The 12167-nt window shown below is 38.4% G+C and overlaps 1 protein-coding gene across 1 annotated transcript in view; it reads right to left on the reverse strand.

The window, feature by feature from the left end:
• nsg2 (neuronal vesicle trafficking associated 2) overlaps positions 1 to 9050 on the reverse strand; it is a 47518-nt gene extending 38468 nt beyond the window's left edge. Inside the window, exons 1-2 of the mRNA XM_004076135.4 lie at positions 8764 to 9050; positions 8331 to 8498 (exon numbers count right to left, since the gene is read on the reverse strand). Of these exons, the coding sequence (XP_004076183.1) occupies positions 8331 to 8459 (129 nt within the window). The 5' untranslated portion in view covers positions 8460 to 8498; positions 8764 to 9050. The remainder of the gene's footprint in view (positions 1 to 8330; positions 8499 to 8763) is intronic.
• Positions 9051 to 12167: the final 3117 nt, after the last annotated feature.

Below are 12167 nucleotides of genomic sequence, written 5' to 3' on the forward strand. Positions count from 1 at the left end.
ACTGAAGCCCAGAATACATTATGGATCACCAATGCTGTGATCATATTTTTTATGTCAATTAAACTGAATATTTATCTTTTAGTGGGTTAAGTGATCAAAACTAAAACCTTTTTTTAAATTTTCCGATAGACAAAAAAATTAAGATAGAGTCTCGGATAAGTATAGATTCTTCCCAAACAAAAGCCTTGTGACCTCCAACATGGTCACATTCCAGCTTCAAATATGCTTGTTTAGTAAGCTTAAAAGAACCAAAACTAAATAAATAACAGCATCTAGAGACACCGAAAACATTTCCTCAACAGACTGGATCACATCATTTTAGTTGTTCCATCTTATCCACATAGACTATGGAAAGCAAACTTTCACTGCCTGCTGTGGATTTACTGCAACCCTCCATCTTTGTTGTCAGTAAAATCCCTCTTTTTGGTGTCTGGTGTTTTATTAGCGAAACAAAATGGAACTGAGATGTTTGGAATATTTTACAGCCTGATTGTCTTTTTCTCTAAGGTTTCTTTTTCTTTTTGCATTCTAACTTCTAAATTGTAGATCTAAGCAGTTTTTTTGTATCTGTGTCAGTAACAGAAGTCTATTATCTCAAGTCTCAAAAGAGCCAAAAAACGTCTTATCTAGCAAGTATCTAAGAGTAGAGAAAGGTGCAGCACATATCAGATTGAGAAGAAACTTGTTGGACAGGAGGAAAAAACATTCTCAACTTGTTTTGAAGCGAGCTTCCCGGTCTTATCTCTGCAGAGAAAAATGACAAAATAAATCATTGCGACCTTCGGAAAGATCCAATCCCGTTGTTTTTTCCAAGCTACCAGCAATCCAATCAAGATATCAATGGCTTGGACATGACTGTGATGTCTTCCCGTCCACACGGAATCAAATTTAATACCGTCCCAAAGCCGGAGGGCTCTGGAAGCTCGGTTGTTTTTGTGCGAGTCTGTGCTAACAAACATCCCTGGGTGATGCTGTGGTTCGGGGAGGTCACACAGTAACAAGGGAGGATCAGGGTGGAAACAGTTGGGGTGGTGTTTTTAAAGCTGCTTAGACGACTAAAGCTGGTCCTGCGACCCAATAAATATCACTTAGTTGGGGCGGTTGAGAGGAAAAAAAGGCTTTTAATGAGGTTCTTAAAGGGAGACGAAAGCTGATAACCTGGGAGCTTTTTTTATTTGTCGCAAAGCAAAACACCAACAAACCTCAATATTGTAAGATCAAAGCCTTTCATCACAAAATTAATAAGCATAGATTTGGGCCTTTCCCTTTTGTGCACTCTGCTGTATTTTGTGAAAAGAAATTGAAGCAAACTAAGCAATTAGCTGTTGGATATTTAGCGTCTGAAGACAGAGATTTCCCCTAAGATGGAGCTAAATACGGGAGAATGTTACATTTATGTAAATCAGGTAGCCAGAAGGACGAATACAAATGATAGTGCTGCAGTTTAACAGTTTGGGTTGTTTGTGCCGCTCTCTAATGGTCAGCTTCAGCAGTTTTTCATGTTAAAATTCAGTTTCTGTTTTTTTATCTTGCAGTTTTAGAACAACACTGTGAATATGGGTTCACTCGCTGACAAGTGCAGGGTACACTTGTGTCCAATGTACTATTTCACTTCGGGAATATGTTGACATTTATTATTCATGGTAAAAGTTGGCATTAGGAACTTTTTATTCAGTGAATATTAATTTGATTTTTTTTAAAGTTTTACAAACAATGAAAAGGACAAGATTTTCCTTTTTCTATTAAAAAAAATCATTGCTTTAAGAAAATACGTCCAATGAAAATCTAATTAATTAAACAATTTTAGACTAGGAACGCTCCATTAACTTTGTTATGACTTATATGGAAAATGAAAAAATTGTTCTGTCAATATAAATGGTCTTTGAAAATGTGGGTTGTGGGATTCCTCACAATTGTTCATTTCCAATCTCTTGCTTCATTTAGTTAACTGGAATTGAATTCTGCATAAAAAAAGTGGAGAACATCTTCAATATCTTAAAATTAAACAGTTTTTTTCAGAGTTTCCTAAAATTAAAGCAAAAAAAACCCACTTGTGGCTATGTTTACAACAAAAGATGAATCTCTAATTGTCCCACTTTAAAGGGTTATATCTAAAGAGTTTGGTAACGCTTTCTTTTACAGTACATACTTAGAGTGTACTTAAGTGGTATTTACATGGTACTTACAGGGTTTCATTGTACTTTAGGGGTAGTTTCTGTGGTAAATTCATGGTAAATACCATGAAACATACAAGTGCAGACCTAAAGGTCAAGGTACTTTATTTGTACTTACCTTGTTCTTACATGTGGTAAGCACCACAAAAGATACCTTTGCACAACATGTAAATACCCAGTAAGTATATTATAAATACCCAGTATGTACCACATAAGTATGAACCAAATAGTACCACATATATAGCAAGTACCATGTAAGTACCGAGTAAACACATAAAAGTACCGTGTAAGTACCCATTAAGTCCCATTAAAAAGTTCCATGTAAATACCCTGTAAGTACCCAGTAGTTACACTATAAGTACCATGTAAATACCACTTAAGTACACTGTAAGTACTGTACTGTAAAATAAAGCGTCACCAAGAGTTTTTTTACTTTTTATAATGTTTTGGTCCTGTCAGTTTTATGGAAATATTAAAGTTTTCCAATAAACCCTATATAACCATTGTATCAGATTTATTACGGGCATATCTGAGATCCATATACCATTAGCATGATCCAGACTTTACATAAAAACCCACGGTATATCTTGATCCATGTTTCTGCCTTGTAGAGCATCATTATTCCACTGGGGGCAGTAAAAGGGCTTTAGCTGCTCATTTCAAAATGACTGCACATTTGGCGGGACAGAAATTAGCTAATTTTCAAAACTTTGTGGTAAGACTTACTCGTCTTTTGTTATTTTTTAAAAGACTTTCTACTGTATTGAAAAATGCTAAATTTATGAACAATTCTTTCTTTTACAGCTACATCCTATTAAAAGTGTCTGGATCGAATTTGAGGGAGTGGCATTATAAGGTGGCCTTTTTTTGAACACTTTTTCTGAAAACATTTATGCATCTTTAACATTTTTGTGACCAAAAACTTGAAAATTGAAATAATGTCATCTACATGTCATTTAACCCTTGTGCTGTCCTAGGCACTTTAACATTGGGAGTTGGGTCATCTAGACCCACTAGACAGTGCTCTGAACCTTTTTTCTTCAATGATTTGTGATCTTCACTGGTGTCCATGGATTACATGAAATCTTTCCACCTTTATCCACCTTTGTCATGGTAGGGAGAACACGTCAATGCAAGGCTGGGCTCATCTAAGATAGCACAAAGATTAAAAAAAATTATGTTGCAAATTGTTTTTCTGGATTTCATCAAAGGGTTGGAAAAACATCCTAATTCCCAAAAAAGTAAATCTTCTGTTAATTCTTTGATGCCCATGGCTTTACAGGGTTAAGAAACTTACATGTTTTATTTATGTATTCATTTATTTTAATGAACAAACATGAGCCTCAACCAGGAGTTAGCGGCAATAGTAATACAGTATAAGCTGTAGTATGGCTGCAACTCCCCAGTTTAAGCTCTATGAGTTGTTTATCCCACAAATGTAGAACAATTTAAAAAGGGGGGAAAAAATCAATTTTTCCAAAAGGATTTTTATGTCGAGTAGGATTTTTAACAACAAAAAAGTTTGCATAGGTGAAGAAAAACCCTGTAATGTACTAATTATCACATATAACAATATCAAAGATTACCATTTAAATTTGTGGCACAGAATTTCATAGATTTCTGTTTAAGATTTTTATTATTTGCTTCATTTGGTTTTTGCATAGCCAGACAAGACACTAAATTCTCACACTTATGGCTCCAGGCGTATGCACAGATTTAACAACAAAGTGACCTTTGCAATTACTGTCCTGTGCAAAAACAACTGCACCCATTGCCAGTGTGTACATTAGATAAGTTTGTTGCTGCTGCAAGCAAAGGGACAGCAGATGCAAAAATATGAATTAGTTGTTGGCAAGTTTATCCAAAAACAGCGAGAAACACAAATCTTTGTGGATGAGTCTCCTCAGGCATGTAAAATACATTAGGAATTAAGATTTTAAAAATGGAAAACTCTAGCTTTACCGTCTAAAAATCTGTGACAACTGCAAAAACGGGGACTTCTCTCTTTCAAGTTACCTGGCGGGGAATTCACTCCTATGGCACAATTCGTAAACAAAGTAATTCAAAGTGCTTCACAGAACAGGAAAATGCATCAAAAATCACAAATCACATACTGTAACAGTGCAAAGCTGGATTGCATCTGAGCATTTCAATGCACTTGAGTCAATGGGGCTGATTTAATCAGGATAAATGACTGACAGCCTGTTGTGTGCCGTCGCACGTACTGACGGCTGTTGGCATAATTGACCTGTCACTCACACACGTATACACGCTCACTCTAGTAATGTGCACACACTTCAAAAAACACACAAGCACCATTTTGAATGACAATGCTGATAACTCTGTGCGTGTGTGTGTGTGTGCGTGCATGTGTGTGTATTATGTGACAAGTCATTTACCAGTGGGATGGCAGGAGACCGCGCCTCCCTCAGCAGAGCGCGCTCCTGCGAGTCTCTGCAGATGGAGGCTCGGTTCAGGATTAACCTCCACCATGAAAACGACTTAACCCATCCTGAGCTCAAGTGACATACACGCCCTCTGACATTTCAAGAGGGGTGCTCATATTGCATCAACATTTTCCCTGTTGTAGGTTGTTGTAGGTTGGACTGAAAATGATAAACACAGTGAAAATTGTTGGATAAATAAAGGCGGCCTTTAGGGTTTCCTTTCAAACAACATAAACAAAAAAAGCTGATGGCAGTCACTGTCTGTGATTCAGACATCCCCATGTTGGAACCAGAAACTGTCAATAAGCAGTGATTATTCTGAAGTCATCATTTCTATGGCAAACACTCTGGCCAATCAGGGATAAGCTTGTTGGAAGTCCACATACCCTATTTGAAAGCAGGCTAGGAGGGAATCTGTCAAACATTAGACGTGATATCACATACTTGTATTGAGGCATCTGATTGGCCTGTTTATTACTTGAATAATTTTCACAACAGAAAAATATTCAAAAAAAAACAAACACGAGCGTGTTTATATCTAAAAAAGGTAGCACAGTAAGAATGACTTTATGTCAAACAGAATGAGAGAGAGGTAGCTGTTTAGTTCTCACTAGAAATCTTTGGGATTTTGGCTTCTAGGAACCAGCAGCTACAGTGTTCCCTTGTTTATGGATCGTTCCAAAAATGACTCATGATATCTGAAATCCACGAAGTAAAATTACAGATGTGAGACCGTTAAAGGTGAACCACAAAATAGTGAAGGAACACTGTACGTCCTGTACAGAATGCCAAGGGGGAGAAGTCTCTTAGTCCAGTTCTCGTGAAGAGTCAATGGGTCGGACAGAGATAGACTCCTTTACCTCTGCATGCCCTTAAGTCATGCTGCTGTAACTGTACCTCAAAAGGGAAAAATATTTATTTCAATATGTTAATGTTTCAGCATTAATTGACAAATGCAGAATTCACTTTAGAAATGAACAATACTCTACAAATTCTTCATTTAGTCTTCTATATCCAATTTTATTGTTTTTATTGTTTTTATAAACATATGTCCAGTTTTTGGTTAAAGGCAACATCAAAAACGTGTAAACGTTTCCTGTTGCAACAATACAGAAAATCTGGTAAAATCTTGGCTGTAAAAATTAAAAACAGCTGTAATACAGGGGGTTGAGTCAGCCAGCGATTTCCTGAACCTCTACAACCAAGTACAACATGGCTAGAAGAAACCCAACTTTGGACTATTTCTGTACTGGACTATAAAACCAGTAGTACTCAATTAAAATCAACTGATGGAAATTGTATTTTTGGTGTTTTTAACATGTTCTTGTGGCATTTTTCTTATGATGGAGGACACATATAAAGAAAATGAAGCTTAAAACTGCATTTTATAAATATTTCAATTCAAATTGTTGGGAATCAGGAGCAGAGGAAATAAAATAACTATGAAAAAACCTGTAGCGGTGAGGTAGAAGCTAACATCGGCCAGTCAAAAGCTGTTGACTCTAGTCATACTTAAGATCTTAAGTTTGGTTCTAGTCGTACTTGAGATCTCAAGTCTTCATTTTGACTAGTCAAACTTGAGATCTCAGCTTTGACACCAGTCAGCAATTTCCATTCTGTGGCATCCACTTGCAGACAAACAGATCCGTGTACGTCTTTGTTTTCGAGCTGGTATCTGGCTCAAAACGGTACAGCTGGATAGCTCAGATATTGCTCGCAAAATGTGGTGTTCCGGTACTGTTCGGTTGGGGTTGTGAGGAGCTGTAAGTTAGTGGAAGAAAAGATGGATGACAGGAAGTAGGGGTGGCCTTACTCCATGCCAACAGTGAAGGAGAGAGAGGTCAGTTAGCTTTGCGGTGTGAGCTCTCAGGCTTCAGTCATCGGGCACTTCAAAGCCTGCTGTCTAATTTGGATTGAAATGTACATTTTCACGGTGGTGAGAGGCTGTGGGACACTTCAGGGACAGGTTTCCTCCCCCAGGGAGAGCCTTTGCATGTGAAATTAGGTAGGAGTCAAACAATTTAACCCTCTAAATCGGACGACCAATTCGGCCAGTGACAGAAACCAGATGGTAGGGAGGTTCTTCAAGTTTCGATAAACCAGTGAAGCAAACAAAGTTATTTCACGTTTTAAGTAATATTTTGAATGAATTGCTCTTTGTAAATTACTCTAATGTGGACATATATCCCTCTTAATATTAGAGGAGAGTTGTGAACTCCAAGGGAAATTTGTCCATTTGTTTCCTTAACGAAAACTTTTTTTTTTTTTTCATGTTTAGATGTCCTCACTCGATAAAAGGTGTCCTGTCCAACTCGATAAAATAAGTCAATTGTGTTCATTATTTCTGTGTTATGCAGAATATTTGTGTAAAGATGCAGGAGGGATATCCAGATAACTGCTCAGCTGACGAGACTTTCCAACTAACATGCAAACATGTGCTTTTTTTGTCTTTTTATCATCTTTCTTGAGGGAATTTTTCTTTTTATTATCAGTTGTTTCCACTATAAAAATGCAATCAAAGAGAACAAACCGGTTTACAAATTGAAATTAAAAATGTCTGATACTTTGTTGTGTACACTTTTAAGGTTTAAAGGGCTCTGCTTGTTTAATAATTCACAGAAACAGAACTTTTATCCCAGGCTGGTGGATCTGTCTCCATCTGATAAATCCACTTCAATTCAATTTTATTTGTACAGCCCAAATTCACAACAACAGTCGTCTCCATGGGCGTCGTATCAGTATTTGAAAAAGTAAAACATAAAAATCAAAAGGATCACGAATACAAATAATTCAATAGGAAAATATTAAATTGAACTAACAAACTGACTAAGATAAACTGGGCATCCCTGCCCTTAGACCCCCCTTCGCGGTAAGGAAAAACTCCTAAAAAAACGGATTCCGGATAAAACGAAGAAACCTCAGGGGTGTCCACATGAAGGAGGGATCCTCCCCCAGGACGGACAGGCGATTTACCAGAACTCATGCCTGGCAATGTTCACCGGTTTATTATCTATGTCTGCCCTTTTGTGCTGAGCAGGGACGGCTGGAAGGATTTCTTGGACTTCTGTTAAGCAGAAAGTTTAAAATGTTTTAACAGCTGAGGCTAAATTTAGATATAACATTTCATTTTTCTGCTAAAAAAGTTTGTTTCCTGTAAGGCACAGTTTAATCAATCTATCAGAGGTTACCAATTTTCTGTTCACTACTTCAATAAATGAATCAGCAGCATTGAATGAAACTGTCAACTTGGACACGCACTGGAGCACATTGAATGCACAACGCTTCAAAATGGGACAATGAGCTCTGTCTGTTCATTTTCATAATGTGCAATGAGTGCAGCGCTCCGTCCCAACCTCACTGATGCACGGTTTGGCTCTGCTCCGCCGCCATGGTAACTGGATTAACAAGCAGCAGTTATTATGGGATGTCGGGATGATAAATGACAGCCTGTCTGGAACCAAATCTGTCTCCTAATCTCAGCAGGAAAACAAAGGACATGGCGGGGAGAGATCTGAGATTAATGGACGTGTGAATGAACTAAACGTCATGGGGATGGACGCTTGTGTACTGCAAAACAGGATTGGGGGGGGTTGAGGATGGAGCAGAAGTAAACAGGAGATTTAGATCAAAAAATAAAGTAGAAATTGTCAGTGAAGCTCCATCTGAGGAGGAGTATGAGGAGGGGTGACGGCGGAGGAGGGGGGCTCACCTTGTCAGGTACATGACTCTGGAGGCTGCCAACATCCAGTGGAGTGATGAGGGGCACATTCTGAAAGCCGTCCTCCACACTCACAGCTTTGGCCCCTTTGTCCTGAATATTACTCCCCAGTTTCACCATCTTCAGCCTTTGTATCCCTTTAGTTTCCTGCAGAAAAGCCTTAAACACAGGCAACGGGCTCATATTTACCAACACGTCCTCCACATCCTAATTATTCACTGAATTTAACTTTTAAAAGAAACGTTGAAATAATTTTGTTTGTTTTTGGCGGGTTCCATAGAGAATTGTTTATAATATATTATGTATTTAATATTACTATTATTATTATTTATTTAAGATTTCAGTTGCAACGTCTACATGAAAATGACCCCAACAAAAATCGCTTTTCCTCGCAAACCAAAAGCGATGAAAAACTGCTACTTACACAGAGGCTGGTCCTTGTCCGCCCGCTTTCTCTGTGCTGCAGCGGTGAAGTGAGTGGAGCAGAGGTGGAGGAGCGCAGAGGAGGTGCAGGTGAGGCTGCTCTCTGAAGATGCTGCTGCTGCTGCTGCTGCTGCTGCTGCTGCTGAGGCTGCGGGAGAAGAGAGCGACGCGAACGCACCGGAGGCGAAACCAACGTCTGGTGGCTCGCGGGAGGTTTTTTCAAACCAGCAAAGGCAGCCCAACCCCTCTGATCCAACAACCAACGAACCCTCCTCTTCGACACTCAGATACCCGAAGCTGCCACCGGAGGGCGCGCTTTCCCCTCTTTAGCAGATTAAAGAAAAGTGTTGGATTTTCGAAATTTCGCTAAACTCCACGTATTTAAGATCCACTTATCTTAAATACGTACCTTTCATGACGTGTATATTTTTGCCATTAAATCTTACAAAGCTATAAAGGTAATTTAAAATACTTACTTATATTAAACCTCATTATTTTAAATTCAAAATAATCTAATGTCCCACTGTCCTTGAACGCAGCTGAATTTATGCAACTACCGCGCCACCTGCCGTTTTACCCAGTGTTGTGCTTTCAAAGCCGCACATATGCGGATGTTGGTTGTGGTAAGAGCACCACTTAACGTTGACATCCATAAATGGGCTAAAAATCCCTTTAGTCACAGTTTTGGCAAAGAAATGAGAATTGTTTTTCAGGTGTAGACAAATGAAATACAGTAAACCCTTGTTTTTCGCGGGGGTTACGTTCCAAAAAGAACCCCTGATAGGCAAAATCCGTGAAGTAGAAATCTTATTTTTTCTTACAATTATACAATTAAATACTCTATTATACATTGAAAAGAACAAACCACTTTACACTTTATTTGTTTGACCAATAAAAGTACCTTAGAAACGTTTTTTTTTTCAACAAATAACTTCTGTACTGGACTGTCAAATAATAATTTGAATCATTCATGTGAACAGAAGGCTTCAAATTGCGGAGATTAGCCCCGCCCACCGCGACCCGAGTAATTGGATTAAACGGGAGAAAATTTAAAATGATTATGAAAAAAATACAAAGTACAGTGGGACAAATAGTGACTCAGGTGTATTTCACTGCTCTTTAGACTGAACCGCTGCATCCTGACTCCACTCTGCAGTGTTTTCTTCTTATGAAGGCCGCGGTGCAGCTGTGTTTGTTTGAGGGAGAAGAACATAGTGATAGGCAGTTGTTGTTGCTTTTTTTTCTCTGGGTTTTAGAGAAACTCAAAATTGCAAGAGATTTTGCACGTACGTGTTGTAAATTTGGCAGGCTGATTTGTGTACGTGTACATATTAAACTGCAACGTTATTGACGCACAGGTAGAGAAGAAGCAGAGTGGCTTTTTAGCCAATCAGAATGCAGAACACAGTGCACAATGCAAATCCGTGAAGTAGTGAATCCGTGAAAAGTAAACCGTGTTATAGCGAGGGATCACTGTAACACGTTATTTTAAAATAGGTTTCTAAATATATTATGAAAATAGATCAAAGTGGAATTTAACCCTTGTGCTATCTTAGATGACCCCACCCTTACATTGACGTGTTCCTCCTACCATGACAAAGGTGGATAAAGGTGGAAAGATTTCATGTAATCCATGGACACCAGTGAAGATCACAAATCATTGAAGAAAAAAGGTTCAGGGCACTGTCTAGTGGGTCTAGATGACCCCACTCCCAATGTTAAAGTGCCTAGGATAGCACAAGGGTTAACAGTAAAATGAACTAACCAGAACTGTTTGAGGCCATGTGGAAAACTCAAAAAGACTCATATTTGTCAATATTCATGTGACTGCAAAACCAAATGATTATGTGGCTGATTATTGTATTTCATGTGGAGCCTTCCACAGATTTGAAGGGGAATGAGGCAGTTGAGGCCTCAATATTCCCCTGTTAGCGTCAAACCCTTTTTTGCACACTGTTACATCATGTCCCGCTGAGATGATCCTTTAGATCTGCTTTATGTGAGCAAACGGCCTCTCACAACTAACTTTGGGTTGTCAGCTAATACAACAGAGTTTGCTTTATTTAAGATCGGTCCCTTTTTTTTGTCAACATGGATCCTGACATGTCAGCAGGTGACATGTTTGAGAAGGCTTATGTCATTAACTCATGCATATGATAACATCTGCATCATTTTTTTTTCTTTTAAAAGGAAAATGTGTGTTTTGACTCAAACAAATCAATCAAACCATTTTTTTTAACCAATTACATTTCTTTTAGTGGGGAGGCAGCCAGCAGGTGGCAGTAGGGAGCTGCTATCCCCTCCAGAAAGAAGTAACTGCTTGTTCCTGTCAGCAGATCACTATTTGTTTCCTGTATTGACAAAGTAAAGGAGTCAAGTTGGATCAGGTCCATACATAAACATCTGTAAACAGAAGGATCAAGTCAAAGTTCATTTGCTCATTTGAAAAAGCTCATTTGACTATATTCACCTTTAGAACCAGCACTGTGTTTTGTAGATGGGGTCTAATTTAAAAATATGTAAAACTGGTTAAATGGGTCAACCTGCTTCTTTCCTTTCCTAATGTCTCTCAATCTACTTTATCTTCAACCTAAATGTGTTTTTCCTTTCCTTTGACTTCCACTGTTAACTCTATAAATAAGTCTAAACTGCTGCTGTGTAACCAGTAGGGACGGGGGCGGAAGGTTTGGGATTCTGACACACGAGGAGACTTGAGATACTGACCTGTTTTTGACACATCCAACTTGAGATCTTAAGTCTTAATTTGAGATCTCAGGTTTAACACTAGTCAGGAATGTTCACTCATACTTGTTTTTTTGTTGTTCTTTTTTAGCTCCAATACATCACTGTCAAGTTAAAAAAAAAACTTCTTGAAACGTCTTCTAACTTTAAAAACTAAGTCCAGATGACAGCCCCTAAACCTACTACTATGATGGAATCAACCTGGATGTATGAGAGTCTTCATAAACATAACTCTCTCTAACCTTTTTATATTGCGAACATAGAAAGACCAACAGCAAGAGTCAGAAAGGTGTTTACAAATTGTCTGACAATTTGAGACAATGAAATATTGATTTTCATCTTTACATTTTACGACTTAATTTGAAGCTAAATGCAAAGACTTTGGACTGGACTCTGACTTGCATAATGGGACTTTTGAGCATTTCTGGTCAACTGTGCTTTAACTTGTGCTATCCTAGGCACGTTAACGTTGGGAGTTGGGTCATCTAGACCCACTAGACAGTGCTCTGAACCTTTTTTCTTCAATGATTTGTGATCTTCACTGGTGTTCATGGATTACATGAAATCTTTCCACCTTTATCCACCTTTGTCATGGTAGGGAGAACACGTCAAAGTAAGGGTGGGGTCATCTAAGATAGCACAAGGGTTAAAACCTAAGTTGAG

Source organism: Oryzias latipes, chromosome 14 (assembly GCF_053564925.1).
Source record: "Oryzias latipes strain Hd-rR chromosome 14, Olatipes_Hd-rR_3.1".
NCBI classification, from domain to species: Eukaryota; Metazoa; Chordata; class Actinopteri; order Beloniformes; family Adrianichthyidae; genus Oryzias; species Oryzias latipes.